The sequence below is a fragment of the Camellia sinensis genome, chromosome 6 (assembly GCF_055761805.1).
Source record: "Camellia sinensis isolate YWXY chromosome 6, ASM5576180v1, whole genome shotgun sequence".
Classification (NCBI taxonomy): domain Eukaryota; kingdom Viridiplantae; phylum Streptophyta; class Magnoliopsida; order Ericales; family Theaceae; genus Camellia; species Camellia sinensis.
The window spans coordinates 56,310,843-56,327,433 of NC_138966.1; the positions used below are offsets into that span (position 1 = coordinate 56,310,843).

The 16,591-nt window shown below is 32.7% G+C and overlaps 1 protein-coding gene across 8 annotated transcripts; it reads right to left on the bottom strand.

Annotated features, from left to right (window-relative positions):
• Nucleotides 1–6,750: 6,750 nt before the first annotated feature.
• On the bottom strand, nt 6,751–12,550 carry LOC114284043 (cysteine-rich receptor-like protein kinase 44). 8 transcript variants are annotated; one of them, XM_082873825.1, is made up of 9 exons: nt 12,206–12,550; nt 11,967–12,103; nt 10,877–10,971; nt 8,737–9,785; nt 8,376–8,536; nt 8,052–8,125; nt 7,446–7,755; nt 7,061–7,241; nt 6,751–6,843 (listed from the first exon to the last, which is right to left on the bottom strand). In XM_082873825.1, exons 1-8 carry the CDS (start codon nt 12,369–12,371, stop codon nt 7,095–7,097), a joined length of 2,139 nt encoding a protein of 712 aa, XP_082729951.1. In that variant the 5' UTR covers nt 12,372–12,550; the 3' UTR covers nt 6,751–6,843; nt 7,061–7,094. The 8 variants fall into 8 exon arrangements, with proteins under 8 accessions (XP_082729951.1, XP_082729954.1, XP_082729950.1 ...); XM_082873828.1 differs by having other exon boundaries at nt 6,808–6,843; nt 10,861–10,971; XM_082873824.1 differs by having other exon boundaries at nt 6,808–6,843; nt 12,203–12,550.
• Nucleotides 12,551–16,591: the final 4,041 nt, after the last annotated feature.

Sequence of the window (16,591 nt, forward strand, 5' to 3'; positions counted from 1 at the left end):
AGGCACACGGTTTCTTTTTATCATTCAAATGAGTTAGCACAATTAAGTTACATTTAACAAAGTGCTAATAGCAATCATTAACAGATTGGGCGATTCCAAAGGTACATAAATACTGTAGTTTCATAATGTACCCACATTTCACTTGTTCGTCATGAATTAATGCCACTAACTTGCAGATAACATAATGTGCATATTAACTATCAGCATAGTTGTCTCGTAAATAGCAGAACATAAACATTAACGAGGATCAAGAGCGAATATACCATTAACAGAGGGCATACATGTCATTCCATTGCATTTCATGAGGATAGAACACTTCACATTCTAACGTGGGTTATATGATAACATTAGACCTTTGCATTTATGTCATAGGATCTGAACGATCTCAAGTTCATGTGTCATATAATAGAATAATCTTGATTCATTAGTGGCAACCCAGAATGATCTTAAATGCACCCAAATTTCATCATTCTAAGATGAACATAAATTCCCTTTATTCTTAAAAGACGACATAGTTCGTTTATAGATAACATAGAGTTAATGTTTGTTATTGGCAGAACAAAATGATTCCAAAGTCATACCGACGTATGTAAATCTTTCAACATTCACATTGATTTCCAGTTGACATAACTGTTAGTGTAATCACTTGCAAGGATAAGACGTTAGTAACAACCGTACTATTACTCACAGTGGTAGGTCTCTGATAGCGGTGGAACAATGTCCTCGTCTTGACCTACAAACACAATGCACATAACACATTATGAGGATAAAACCAATCTCTTTTTATTCCTCACTCAATAGCTATGGTGGTTCTAGGCTCATTAGTCCTCCATAGGTTATAATCCATGCCTCATAAGATAGGAGGAATCGATAGGAGAAAGGTTCAGACGAAGAAACGGTACAAATCGGTAAACAGAAAGTGAACAGTCATCACTAATTTGGGCATAACTATTTATGTATTTAAAATTTGAGAGTGAGACCACCACCATTGGAAACTAGACTTCCGGGGCTTGATTTTAGGCTCAAGAATCACTCAAAACGGAGTCCGGATGCAAAAGATATGCTTGTTCAAAGTTACCTAGTGTATGCTGAAACAGGGGTGGCCGCTCGTGCGGCCCAATTCCGCTCGAGCGGAAGAACATGGCCGCTCGAGCGCCCAAAAGCAGAATGAAAACCCCTTTTTTTTCCTTCATGTCCGCTCGTGCGGTGCCTGTGGCCGCTCGTGCGGTCTAGGCAAAGAAATCAGTCCGAAAATAGTTCTTTGATTTGAAACTTCTCATTGCAAACCCAAATTTCAATTTCATGTAATTCCAAGCTTAAAACCCTTTAATACATGATAAATTTTACATTCTTAGCTTCCATTAAGCATCATAATCTCAAAATACTACCCAATTCCCAAGCACAAAACAAGGGTAAAACTTAAAACACCAAAAGCATAAAATAGCCATGATTTGGGATTCAAGCTCACTTCCACAATCAACCTCAAGATAAACCAACATAAAGAATTTAATTCTTCAATTAAACAACTCTTAAGGAATCAAGGTTCAATTCATAAAAAGAGTTCATCTAAACTTATATCTCTCAACCCGAACTCAATTAGTTGATTTCTCTTCATTTTAGATCATGAATTTAAACTAATAATAGATCAATCTTAAGGGGTTAAGTTGATTTCACATACCTAGAGCCAATCTCTTGAAGTTTACTTTAATTCCATCAATTTCCCCATCTTTCCTCTTCATTCTCAAGCTCTTCCTTCCTTCTTCTCCTTGAGTTCTCTATCTCTCCCTCTCTCACGTGGCTCTCCTTTTCCTCTAGATATTTTTTTGATTCTAAGAGATGAGTCCATCCACTCATAAGGCACCCATTATATAAATATACACACACACACCAACATAACACAATAGGGAGAGCCAAACGTGGCCTTACGAATCGTATGGAATCAAATTTCAATTAAACTTCCCAGATAACTCTAAAAATTATGCTGATCATAAATATGTCCCTTGTTCGGGTTTCTGAAGCCTCTAAGGCCTTCAATTTGCAGTATAAAGTTAACCACCCAAACATGTATTAACGATTCAGACAAATTAACTTTCCAATTAATTTTCCTAAATAGTTCCGAAAATTCCCATTAACATATTCAAGTACTCAATTTTGATTTCTGAACCCATATAGGTCGGTATTTTCAATTTTAAATCCGTAACTCAACCGATAATGCTTCAATTCCGAAAGATATAATTAAATTAAAACACCTCATCTCATAGTTAAATACAAATGATTTCTTATACGCATTTTGGGGTCATTACAGTATTCAACCAAAAAGACCGGAGTTGTCCATAAAGTTATAGATTCTCAATCTTTTCCCTTTGTTATTCTATTTTTTATATGGGTTTTATTTTATTTTTTTTACATTTAAGATTTGTGAATGTTTCTGTTCCTGGATTTGGTTCTTAAAGCGTTTCAAGATATGATTTTGATTTTTGTTTCTTGTTATGTTTTTTTCCTTTGGTGGGTTTTGATGTTTTGGAATTATTTTGTTGGGTTTTCATTTTCGGATAATACTTGTTCTATGAGCTGTTTTGGAAATTTTCAGAAAAATACATGCTTTTTAGCAATCATCAAAGTTGTTTCAAAAATTTAGAAATTGTTTTTGCACACTCCGGTAGCTCCAGCAGTGTTTTTCTTTTTTCTGGTCAACCCCTTTTTCGGCGGTGTACCTTATCTTTCAGGCCCGACACTGGTAAGTTTTCGATTTGCCCTTGATTTTGGTTTGTTGCTAGTTGTTATTGTTGATTTTTGCTAGCTTTTCTTTTATTTCGGCAGATCTGTGAGCCCTAAATCTGCCACTTCTTCAGAAGAAATATATATATATATATATATATATCTACGTTCTACCTTTTGAGATTGTGAAAAGGAAAGAAGAGGAGAATGAGAACTAAAAAGAAGATGAAGAACATGAAGAATGAGAAGAAGTTGAAAATGAAGATGAGGGTATAATTGTTAATTTACGTACTCTGTTGTGCACTTCAATCTAGTAATCATATGAGGATTATGTGACGATTTGCAAATGTCAGTGGGGTAATTCGCACCCGGCCCAAACCATAGGGGTAAAGTGATGTTTGCCCTAAATTAAAATTAGTTGATAGAGAATGAAAGATAAAGAAACTATTTGAGAATAATAAATTATTTAAACAATTTGTCATTTCTTACATCTAATTAAAATGAAATTTTACTTGAAGAAATAAATTATTTGAAAATAATAAAATATTCAAATAATTTGTTATTTATTGGATCTAAAATCTATATCTCCATTTTTGTTTCTCTCATCTAAGTTATTTTTATTAAATTAAATCTTAAAATTAATTCAAACAAGAAACATGAATATTCTTTCTTACTTTCATTAATGGTTGCTTTTTTATTTTTATTTTTTTAATTTATAAAAGTTCAAAAACGTATAGCAGAAAAAAAAAATACAAAATCAAGGAATTACAAAAAAAAAAAAATGAGAGAAATAAAATAATAATTTAATATATAGGTAAATTATACTCAGTTCTCTTGAGATTATGAATAGTATTTAAAGGGTATTATGGTCATTTGCACAACAAGATTAATAACGTTTGGGCTAAATTAATTAGATGAGAGAACGAAGGTCGATGTAATTTCAAAAACCATAATGAAGGTTCTTGTAATTGTTAGAAACCTCAACAAAGAGTAGTGTAATTTACCCTGTTATGTATCTAAAAAACAACCAATAAATACCGACGTAAAAGTCACCTGAAGTCATCTAGAAAACACTCAATTGAAAAATTATGGATTATTGACACGGTGATTTTCTAAATTATAAAAATATACCAATATATTTCTTAAATTATTAAAAAATATTATTTTAATCTCATAAACCATAAAGAGTACAAGTGAACTTCTTAAATTATTAGCATGTTCTATTTTGACCCCTTCCATTATTGCATTGACATTTTTTAGACGAAAATACCCTTCAATACTCTATATAAAACACCCAACATCACTTTTTCTCAAATTTTAACTTTTTTCTATTTTATTATTATTATTTTTTTAAAATTCTTTTTGCAAAAATATATTTACAAAAAATATTTTAAAAAATAATAAAAAAACAATAATAATGGATGAATACTTATATAATAATAAAAATAATAACGAAATTGTAAATATATAGAGTCCTAAAAAATATTTTCGTTTAAAAAATATTTAAAAGTTTGGTTTAACTCATGGTATAGTAACTGAAACGGTTAAAGTTAACCATGCCAACTGTTTAGGAGCCCATATATATATTTTTATAATTTGGAGGGTCCAAGTAATATTTCTTAAAAGTTTAAGATGTTCATTTATATACTTTTACAATTTAAGAGGCCAAAACAATACTTTTCAATAATTTAAAAGCCCCTGCGTAAATAAATAAAAATTATGCAGCTAAAGTGCTCAGCAATTATTCATGCCCCAAATGAATGGCTTGAATTAGTTTGTAACAATGTCATATGGGATATGGAATAATTTTTCCATCATATGAGATTAAAGTGCAGCTTGTTGAAATAAAAAAAAAAAAATAGAAACTTTTAAAAAGATTGGATATCAGATAAACGAAAATTAGATTCGGATAATCTCTTGCTAGATATGTCAATGATCGGATCAAGTTCGGATTCAGATGTTTTGTAATCAAATTGGATTTAGATTATGTGAGGTCATTCATTGGCGATGGTAATTGGAAGTGATGAAAGCAGTGACTGAGAAAATTAACTGAAAGAGGACACTTATAATTACAATTTCGATTTTTTCCCCATAATTAATAATAAATAATAACAAATTTTTGAATTAATATTAAGCATAAAATCTTAAAAATTTAATACAAAAAAATTTAATATATATTTTTAAAAATTGACCTTGAGCAAAATAAAAATCTTATAGATAATGTTAACCAGTGTATTGTGAACAATATCTTATACGAGTCTCATAAAAAATTATATAATATTGATGTACTTTTCTCAAATTTTAAATATTATAGTATAACCGTGATACCGCATCATTATCGTGTGACATTATTAATCAATAATAAAATAAAACAATATCAAATATAATTAAAAATTCAACAACCTCCACATCCATATGGTGAGGTTAACTATCTAGTAAGGTCTCATTAAACTATTGCCAAATGTGTCATCCATAAAAATAAACATTAATTATTGAGAGGATGTGCATTACCCTTATTTAAAACTAATGGTAAATGTGTCATTTCACGTCAAAAATGACTTATGGGATCACAATAATGGCCTAATTTGGATAACCTATTTTGAATCACATAACTTCTCTACTTTTTTACACGTTTGTTTTAAAAAAAAAAAAAAAAAACTAATTTTTAATCAATTTTTCAAAACAAGCCATTTGTCTGTAAGTCAAGAATATAGAATTTATTAGTATTAATGTCTCGTATATATATTTAAATAATATTTAAAAAAAATCATTATCAAGCTTTGAGCCAAGCTTGAACTTGATTAATATTAACGAGCTAAATCGGGCTTGAGCTCAATAAATAAACGAGCCGAGCTCAAGCCCTACAAAACTCTGCTTGGCTCAGTTCACTTGCAATCTTGGAAATATCTACAAGAAAATGAAACAATACCAGCAATGTCCCCATTCATTTTTTCAATCCTACTTGGAAAAATCTACAAGAAAATGAGACAATACCAGTAATGTCCCCATTCATTTTTGCAACTGTAGCAAATATTGTGAACACCAGAATAAAAAGCTAATAGCTGAAACAAGAAATTTTAAACAAACTTCCCAAACAATGACAACAGTATAAACTGAACAAAAAAAAAAAAAAAAAATTGGTACACATGAGTACTGGATATTTGAGTCCTTTAACATCAAGTTAGGCAATAAAACAACCGTGCTAAATACCCCCACTGGGGGTCGACCCCCAGTGAGGTGTCGGGCCATGATTCGCTGAAAATTCAAAAAAAAAAAAAAAAAAAACAGTTTTTTTTTTTGGCCAATGGGAGGGCAACAGACACGTCCCCCAGTGACCCCCACTGGGGGTCTGAGGCATTTTTGTAAGTTACTACTAGACCTATAAGGCTAATGGTATGTGCAAATTATTTTTGAAGACCACTGATCTACCTGTCCATACACTTTCAATCTCTGGATAACAGAGTAGAGTCGGTAAACACAATGAATTTGTTCACACTTTTTTAGAGTGTGAACAAAACACAAGATATGATTGGTCAAAAAATATGAGCCTTATATTCAAAAAGTGAATTGACCCTACTAAAAATTATATATTACATTATTTTGCACCAATCAAAAAATGTGAATAAAATCAGAATCATGAACAAACAATGAAAAATGTAAATGGATTTAGAGCCTGGGTAGTTAAGCTGGTCTCACTAATCACTTGTAAGTTGAAAAAAGTAGGGGAAGTAACCGTTTTCTACCATCCCACATTGTTTGGAAATGGTAACAAACTTAAAATAGATTTATTCTAAACCACTTCAGAAATAATTATTTACCTATAACTGGATTGAAATTTTCTATTGCTTCCATTTTCATGCTCTTACAGTAACTACATTATTGTTATTTATTTTTAATTTTTTTGGAGGGGGGTGGGGAGCGATTTTATGATAATTAACGTTCATTTTTCTTTTATTACAATAGAAGTAATGGCATGGATTGGAACAGGGGACAGGGCAAGATTTCATTCCCATAATGGACCACTAGGACCAGTTGAGAGTAACAGGATTCTATAATGCATACTCTTGGAAATAAGTACAAGAAAAGAAATGACAATGAGTAATTTTCCTCTTTGCATATTTGCAACTGCAGCAAATATTATGAACACATGATAAGCTAAACAAGAAATTCAAGTGTCATGGAGGCTCTAAAAGTAAAAATCCCCCCAAAAATCATGACAATTATAAAAATTTCATAACAGATTACACACCCAAAAAAAAAAAAACGAAGTAAACATGATGCACCAATGCGCAAGTGTTCTGCAAACATCACAGACAACTGCAAATAGACCCAGGCAACTCACCAGATGGAAGTGCGAAATTAGTTCAGAACTATTTTCAGTGAGAAAGTCTCCGAGAATGCTTTCTTGATTCAAATTGTGTGTTTGAACACAGACCTTGCATGTGCCCACTTCTGCTACCCACTGAGTTCAAGTCCAAACCCAGAGGAATGACACCATTTCCTCCTTCTAGTATTCTCAGCACCTAATAATTTACAACAAATCAGAAAATATCTTCTGTTTAAGGAATCTACCTATTTAAAAAAAAAAATACACCGAGTGTAGTCCGCCATTGGACGGACGTCTCAGGTCAGTTTAAGGAATCTACCTCTCAATGCCAAAAATAAAGCACTAAAAGGTTAATAAGAAAATATGCAAAAAGATTGGGAATAAAATTAAGGTAGGAAACCTTTGACATGGGGGGTCTGGATTGAGGATCTTGTTGTAGACACAATAAGGCAGCATGACCCATTGCATGTACTTCCTGAGGCAAGTTGTGGAGTTGGTCAGAGGCAATGAACGGATCCAGCAACTGATATTTATTTGCTAGTCTATGGCCAGGTTCTGGTATAGATAAAAGGTATGAATTTTCGGCTACGATGTGTTGCAAGTCGATTGGTTTTTGACCTGTAATCAGCTCTAACAATACCAATCCAAATGCATATACATCAACTTTCTCTGTTATTTGTCCACCATTGAAGCACTCTGGTGCAAGATACCTGACATAGAATCAGTTATGATCAAATGATCACAGTCCAAGGACCATATTTCATGAGCATTACTACTTATAGTTGTATATTTGAAAAATAAAAAGAGAAAAAGAGAGTGAAAGAAAATGGAAAGTCCTTCAATCTAAAATAGGTGGAAAACTGGACTAGTTTTTGGAGTAAAAACAAGGTTACCAAGAAGAAAGAAAAAAAAAAAAGTAGTTGTTTTGTTCTTCTCACAGATGTTACTGAAGGATAACAAGAAAAAGGGTTGAATATATTTAAGCCCCATATGATGTAATAATTACCCTGAAGTACCAACAACGCGCTCATCGCATATATCCCACTCGGTGTGCAACCTAGCAACTCCAAAATCAGCAACCTAAACAAATAAGGCACATAATTAGATCAATGAAGCTAAATTTACAAGACAAGAACAAAAGCAAGGAAATATATAAATTAACAGAGTGTGACAATTGTGCCATATTACAAGGGTTGCACAACATGTGATGTACTCATCCAAATGGCATTTATTAGTGTATATAGGTCATAAATGTCAAATATCCTAGCACTCTATGTTGTGGAAAACACATGCTTTAAAGTAATCCACTGAATTTAAAAATATAATGTACCAGAGGCTCATAATCATGGGTTAGGAGGATGTTGCTAGGCCGCAGATCTCTATGAACAATACATCCCACTCGACAATCTTCATGAAGGTATCTTAAGCCTCTTGCTGCCCCAATAGCTATCTTTTGACGTGAGTGCAAATCTATAAGTGTTCTCTCGTTCCCTGTCAAACATAGAAGGACTAACCAAGTCAAAGCATTGTGTTGTGCTATAATTAGACAATGTGTTGACCAGGTACATAATTAATTGCATCAAACCATACTAGAACCACACGCATACATGCAGACATACACAGAGAAAACACCCTGGAAGGAGGGGGGAGATGACTAGAGTGAAAAAATATAAAAAATAAATAAATCATACCATTTAAATGGAAGTCCAAGGAGCCATTGCATACATACTCATATACTAAAACTCTGTTCTTGCCTTCAACACAGAACCCAATCAGCAACACAACATTCCTATGTTGTGCACAGCTAAGAAACCTCACTTCCCTGCAGAAATCAGCATCTCCTTGTGATCCAGCAAACTTTAACTGCTTCACTGCAACAACCTGACCATCTTTCAAGACCCCTCTGTGAACTGTTCCATACCCACCGTCTGCTATGAAATTAATATCTGAGAACCCATCTGTAGCTTCCTGCAGTTCTTTGAAATCAAACCGTCTTGGAGGTTTTCCAAAAACTGGTGCCTTATGTTGACATAGTGAGCACAATGGAGGAGGTATTGAGCAAGTTCTGCTTAACGAGACTGCTTGTCTGACGGTTGAGTTGAAAATGTACTCTCTTTCGGGAGTTTGGTTGAGCCCAGGTCCTACCATGTCCTGATTAAACTGTGTAAATGTATCAAGTAGAGTTCTGGTACTGGGAGCTTTGATTTTGTGAGTATTTCTGTAGTTTCTGCTTGCTGGGGCCTTCTCATCAATAGCGTGATTTTGGGGAATCCATAACACAGTCTTATGATTACTAGTTACAGATGATTTTGGTCTTCTTGAGAGAGTAACTACCCTTTCCCTGTCCATGTCAAGTTCTGTAAGTGGATCATTCAAGTTATTTTGTTTATTACTTGGGCTATACTTTCCCTTGTTAGGTCCTTCAAAAAGTGGATTTTGTTCATAGACAAGGAAATGAGACGCCACTGTGTCAGGGCTGGATAATGAATTTTCTTCTGTTGTTCTTGTGTAAGAAGTGCTTGGTTCTTCAGGGCTGCTCACAGGAGTAGAATGCTTCATGTTGTGCCGCTGCAACTTTCCAACATCCAAATCAGGTGAAGAAGCAGCAGAATAGAAGGGGGTTTGGAGTTCATCTGAGGATCCTAGATTCAGCCTAAGAACTTTTGGTTGAGAACCTTTCATTACGACAATGTTACAGTGAAGTTCCTCCAAGCAATGCTTTTGCTCCTGTTTCATTTTTCTGTTCAGAACAACAGAGGCAATGTTGGTTTAGTTCTATTCCTTGCCTTTCGATAATGTGCAGGTAATCATGAGTTCAAAATCTTTTGTAACACAGACATGGTTACCTTTGCAAACACATGTATATAGAAATGTCAACCCAAACAAAAGCCATTAGATGGTTTATTGATTTGCAGCTACGACAGTAGATATATCAAATTGAAAAGACCATATCACCATAATAATCCCCATCAAGTGCCTAATCATCGGAAACTAGATAAAATAGTGCCAAAGCGAAAATAACAAGAGCTTAAAATATAGGAAGTTTTGAATTGGGCCATTGTGTCTATGTGGAAGAGTCAGATATAACTAGTTTTAGTTTTTAGCTATCCACACTGAATATAGATTGCTTTGAAACTAGAACTCGTAATGAGTCAAGTTGGTTTCACAGTTGCAGAAACTTGGACAATTGGGTTGGAAAAAAAAGCTCCATCCAAGAAGTCCAATTTGATGATTTATTTAAATACAAAAACATTATGAAATTTCTAGATATTTAAACATTGAAATAATGATTGATCGATTAATCCTCAGTTAGGTCAGGTATGGAGACCTACCCCCAAACCTAATTCATTTGAAAATACAATTGGATTTGGGGCGACCAAATTTTCATGACTGTCTGGTTATCACCTCTTTATTTTGGATGGAACAACTAGTCATTTTAGTCCAAATTTGAAAGAACTTAAAACCATTATTGCAAGGAAAAAATAGTATCAGTGGAAAATAAAATTAATCATTGATTTTAGGAACAAATAAAATAAAATAAAATAAAAAATGCAACATGTGGACAAGTACAAGTTGCGTAAAAAAGTTGAAGAAACATTTTAAAATCAATCTCCAATCACTGAAGTTGGCAAAACAATTGCATTTAAATGCATCCATACACAGAGCATAGCTACAAAAGCATTATCAATAGCAAAGTGTTCCACAAGTTTGATACACTTCCCTACAAGGTGGGTTTCATGAAAATAATAATAATAATAATAATAATAATAAATAAAACCTAATTAAAATGGTAGATAAGAAACAAGAAATAATACTTTTATGTTAAATTACTTGTCCAATATGACCCAGCTGGCTGCATTATTCTTTGCTTCAGACGCTACCGCACCAGAAGGTGTACCTGTTACCACCTTAATCTTCACTCTTGCCTGAAATCAACAAACCATTATAAGCTAAAGATATCAAAAAAAAAAAAAAAAAAAAAAAAAAAAAAAAAAAAAAAAAAAAAAAAAACAATTCCAAGCTGATGGAAATTACAATGAATCTTGTCTTCTTGCAGTTTGTTCAACCCAACAATTTTCCTCGGAAAAGGGAAATTAAATGACCTTTATCATGTACTGACATTTTTATGGCACACCCTTCAAATTTTAGTCTCTAAAAGGGAGCAGATTGACAAAATTAACAAATAGAATTCATGTTTGGTTGGGGATTTGAGAACAGATTTAAAAAAAGAAAGGAAAAAAATATGTAAAATTAGATAAAATGTAGGTATATTTTATTCACATTTCACTTACTTTTTTTTTTCATTTTCATTTTCAAATCTCTTCTTAAATCTTCCGACCAAACACATCATTAAAATTACCAAGAAACAATAGTTACTGTTTATATTCATATAGTAGCGCATAATAGTGCACCAGATCACAGTAAATTGGGTTACACGTAAATTCACTTTCATGCGTAAATAATGATGAAAAATGCTTGGGAGCACTAATTAGTGCTCCCACTAATTAGGTGGCAGTGGGTCCCGTCATTAATGATGTGATGTTTTGATCTTGGAGTTGTGCGTTTTTTTTTTTTTTTTACTTTTTTAATGCATTAGTGCTATTAGTAGTGATATTTTTAGTGAATGAATCATTGTTGAATAATGATTAGACGGTTATGTGGAGCATCATGATTGGTAATAAAGCAATAATTTATCTAAAAAGAGACCACAACCGCAAGATTCTTTAGGCACATGCGAGTCGGTGACCCTCAAATTAAATTTGAGTTTTCTCTTCAATAATTTTACTTTTATTTATCACTTGTCTCATCCGATCTCAACAGGTTCAGGAATCTTCTAAAACTTGCCAGAATTCCAACCAAGAAATTTTGATTATCAAATCCGAATTGATAAGAGTGGCAATTGCGTAATTTAGGGAGTCACCTGGATTTGATCATGAAGTTGAAGAATCATCTGAGAACAAGAGTCGGAGATCTGAGATATACACTGCGGAAACTTGTCCCGGTCGCCGGTTCCGCAATCTCCGGCGAGTCTCGGGAAACTCCACAATGATCGCCTACCTGTAAAAAAATACAATAATAATAATGCAAACTTTGTGAATCCAATGCGAGGCTTGAAATTGAAAAGAGAGAGAGAGAGAGAGAGAGAGAGTGAAGTACTACGAGTCTTGTAGTGACCGGAGGAGAGAACAGCGAGCAACGTAATGCAATCGCCTGGACGAACCACATGAGTCAGAGCCCAAGCTAACGCAGTCTTGGAGATCACCTTCTCTGCTTTTACGGCCACGATTACCTTATCCGCCACCGATTCGACCTCTCTTTGCTTCATTTGAATCGTTTTGGAGGGAACTTTGAGCCGTCAATTTCCGGTAGCCGGGAAATTCAGGAACTTATGAAAGCCTTTCATTCATTTCAGACTGGCACACACTGGCTGTGTAGTGCGTACTCTGTCTGAGTCCTCGTTTTATTAACGGTGGTTACTACGGTGTTGTTTGGCAAGGCTAGTTTAACTTAGGGCAAATTATCCAAATAGTTTTTATAGTTTGTAGTTTGTGTCATTTTAGTCTTTAATTTTTTAATTGTGACATATTTAATTTTAAATTTTAAATTTTGTTTTAAATAAGAACAATTGAAAATGTCATTAAATTTTTTAAGGGTAAAATTGTTAATTTAATAAAATATAAATTAATTTGATAAAAATAAATGTCAAACAAATATTTTTGAATTTTTAAAAATTATTTTTACTCACATAAAATAAAATTATGTAAAATTGATAAATCTTTCAGACATTTATTTTTTTTATCAAATTAATTTTTATTATGTGTTTGGATGATGATCATGTAAAATTAATTTAAAAAAATTAATCATGTAATTTTTATTAATTTTACATAATTTTATCATTGGTGGATAAAAATAATTTTAAAAAAATTAAAATATTTTTTTGACATTTATTTTTGTCAAATTAGTTTATATTTTATCAAATTGACGATTTTACCTTTGAAAAATCTAATGATATTTTCAATTGTCCTTATTTGGAACAAGATTCAAAATTCAAAGTCAAATGTGTCACAATTAAAAAATTAGGGATCAAAGTGACACAAATCCCAAACTCTAAGGTCTACTAGTGTAATTAACCCTTTAACTTATTTTAAGTTAAAATTTATAAAAAATTAAAATATATCAAAATATTTAATAAGATAATATTATATTAAATTTATAATCATTTTATTTTTTCTTACACAAATATTACATTCAACTAAAAAAAATTTAACAATCTTTCTAAGTACAAAAATTTAACATATTAAAATAGTTAAAAACTAAAATAACCTACTAAAACCCAAACAAGACCTATATATAGCGTATCAATATTAATTATGATATTATTATTAATTTTATTTATTAATCACATTATAAATATAAAAAATTTCAAAATTATGTGAAATCAAATCAAGTAATAAGCAAAGGGTATAATTGGAAATTGGAACCTTAGTTAGTTAACTAACTGCAGTTAAATTTGGGGCAGTTTTGAGTGGGGTTGGGCCATGTCCTTGAAATCATGATCACGATATTCACGGTGAGTTATTATCGGGTGTATTAAATGCCACCACACTCCGTTTACGTGACAACCCTATGATTTGACACCTTGTCCCTCGCACCATCTTGCATAATGTTTGACAGCGTGATTTTTTGAGTTTAGGGACCCAACGGCGGCGTTGCAGACCGAATAGGATTAGTTGTTAATTATTTTATTTTAAAAAAATTGTTATAAATCTTAAATAATTTATCAATTTTTTTATTAAATTTTAGTAGAAATGTTAACATAACTCTCACGGTTGTTCGAGTTAGGTCTCATTTGAAAATATATTTTTTTAATTTTTTTATTAAAATGTAATGTGAAAAAATTAATATGTTTGGAATATTTTTTGATTTTTTAAAAAAAGATGTGCAAAAAGTAAAGAGAAAATGAAATCTTTGATTTTTTTAGTATAAATTGTTAATTTTTTGACTTTTTTAATAACTTTTTAACTAAAAAAAAATCACCTACCAAACGAGACCTTAATTCATGCATAATTTAACTAATTTGGAATAATTAATCCCACTACTTACTTACAAGGATCTTATTTAAAGGCAATATTCTATTTAGACATAATCCCAAGAAGCTTATTTCTATTAGTGAACATTGAACCTAAGACTTATGGAGAGTACGTTAATGTTCATTTGTTTTTGGTTATAGGAAATGAGATTGGATTATGATAGATGTGAGATTTATTAATATTATATTTGTTTGCAAAATAGGGAAGGTGATTCATAATATTTTGGGACTATGATAGGTATCCATTGATGGAATTAATAGTCCTCCATAAAAGATGGTATTAGAAAAACAATCCTTTGGGATTAGAGAGGGATTTATTATTTTACACTCTATTATCCTACCTAATTGAGCAATGCTAGAGATTCTAAAAATTCTATCAAAAATTTTACCAAATGTCTCACATGGGTGTGGAACCCACATTGTGTACCTAATTTATTACTCCACTTGATTAGTATAGTCTTTTCTCAATCATTTTTTTTTATTATTCCATCATTTTTTACTTCACCATTCTTTATATCAAAATAATTTTTAATATAAAAATATAATAGTATAATAATAATTATACTAAAAATATATTTATGAAATATAGTTTTTAATATTAAAATATGTAATGCATTTATTAGTTAATATATGCCCAAATTTGATAATAATGCAACAATGATGTTTGTGGATTTTTATATGGTTAATCCCACTTCCATTTCTCAAAACAAATAGGAATTATTGCTAATTCACTGGTTATCAAACAAATATAATTTTTCTTAATCTCCTCACTAGTAGGTCCCTCACTAAGAGTCCATTCATTAATAATCCCCTTACTAACAATTACACCCAACTTACCTCTGAAAATAAACAAACCCTTAAACTCTAAGTTTTATCCACTAGACTAAAGTTTTATCTGTTAGGCCAACCCTTGAGGTTGTTTGCCCCCAACGAGTAGTTGATTGTCCTTGGTGTGGAGGCCTTTTTTTTTTTTTTTTTTTTTTTTTTTGGGAGAATGTAAGTGTTATTGGACTGTGTAAAACTAAGCATAACGCAGTAGAAAAATATTATCAGATCATACCTTAGGTGATAGAACCTGAAGTGAAGAATCTCGTGAGTAAATCACGTGCTTCAAGAATGTGAACAACGAACCCAGTAGTGGAGTGATACTACAATATGAGTATCACCTACACAAGTCACAGTACAGAGGCTGGATCGTTCTCATATGGGAGAGAGTTAGAGAGAGAGAGTCTGGGAAAAAAAGTTATGAGTAAAAACCACATAACGTATATGATATCAATATATAACTTAATCATATAATCTGATATATAACCATAAATATCAATCTATCTATATCAGTTGATATGATAGATATAAATATCATGAGTGGTTATCCAAATAAGTTTTGAATTCAAATTCAAACTTACTTGGATAAGGTTCAAAGGGTTCAAAGGGTTCAAAGGGTCATGCCACATGGGCGCCCAATTTCTAACATCTCTCACTCGCACATGAGTTGGCATGTGTAACGATCTGGAATTTTTTCCTCCGCTCGAGCGGGGGAGTTGACGCTCGAGCGGACTTGAGAGGTTCCTAGCATTTTTGCAGACGGTTCGGAATTCTGAGAGTTGTGAATTCCCGCTCAAGCGTAGGAGTGGTCGCTCGAGCGGACAGCTTTGTTGGTCTGCGCGCTCGAGCGTGGAAAGCGACGCTCGAGCGTAGAAAGTGAGATTGCCCTTGGCATTTTTATTAGTGTATTTGGAACCTCCTTATTTTATTTTGGGGTACTGATCGAAGTGATAGCATAATGATAAAGTAAGAGTGAACTAAGAATTTAATTCGGATAATTTTTCTTACGAGCAGCCATCACTCTTTTGCCCTTTTCTTTTTCCACACTTTGAATTTGGATGTGAGGCTAGAACCATTGGAAAGCTTATTTCTGGGGCTTCGATTTGGACACAAGAACGACCTAAAACAGAGTCCGGATGAGAGAGTTATGCCTGTTTGAAGTTTTGGAATCCATGCTGAAAGCAAGTACGCTCGAGCGGGAAAATCGACGCTCAAGCGGACCGCGTGAATTCAGCAAGTTTAAAGGGACTTTTCTAGACCATTCTTCACACTTTTTATCTCCTCTCTTCATCCTTCTCACCTTGGTCCGAAAACCCTAGGTGTTTGACCTCAAATGCCTTTCATTTCCCTTTGGATTGATCAAGATCTTCCACCGAAAAGTGAAGAAGGCTTGAATAACTCACATTTCAACCGATTGGATTTCAGATTGGCGAAGAATTCTTCTTGGAGCTTCGTTCTTTTTCTTGATTCTTGAGGTAGGAGTCCTAGTTCCCTTTCAATACTTGCATTAATGGATGGATTTGTGGTATTTTGACTATATAAATACAAAATCTATATTTTTGAGCATATAGTTGTGGACGCGCCCTCGGGCTTTATGCCACCACAATTCAGACTCCTTTTTGTGTCACGGT

What these genes read in the sequence shown, in the direction of transcription:
- LOC114284043 (XM_082873824.1), bottom strand. Translation starts at nt 12,371, where the DNA reads ATGAAGCAAAGAGAGGTCGAATCGGTGGCGGATAAGGTAATCGTGGCC. An exon ending in CTTGGACTTCCATTTAAATG is followed by an intron (nt 8,537 to 8,736) that starts GTATGATTTATT and finishes TATGTTTGACAG; the next exon opens with GGAACGAGAGAACACTTATA. An exon ending in CCCATGATTATGAGCCTCTG is followed by an intron (nt 8,126 to 8,375) that starts GTACATTATATT and finishes TTATTTGTTTAG; the next exon opens with GTTGCTGATTTTGGAGTTGC.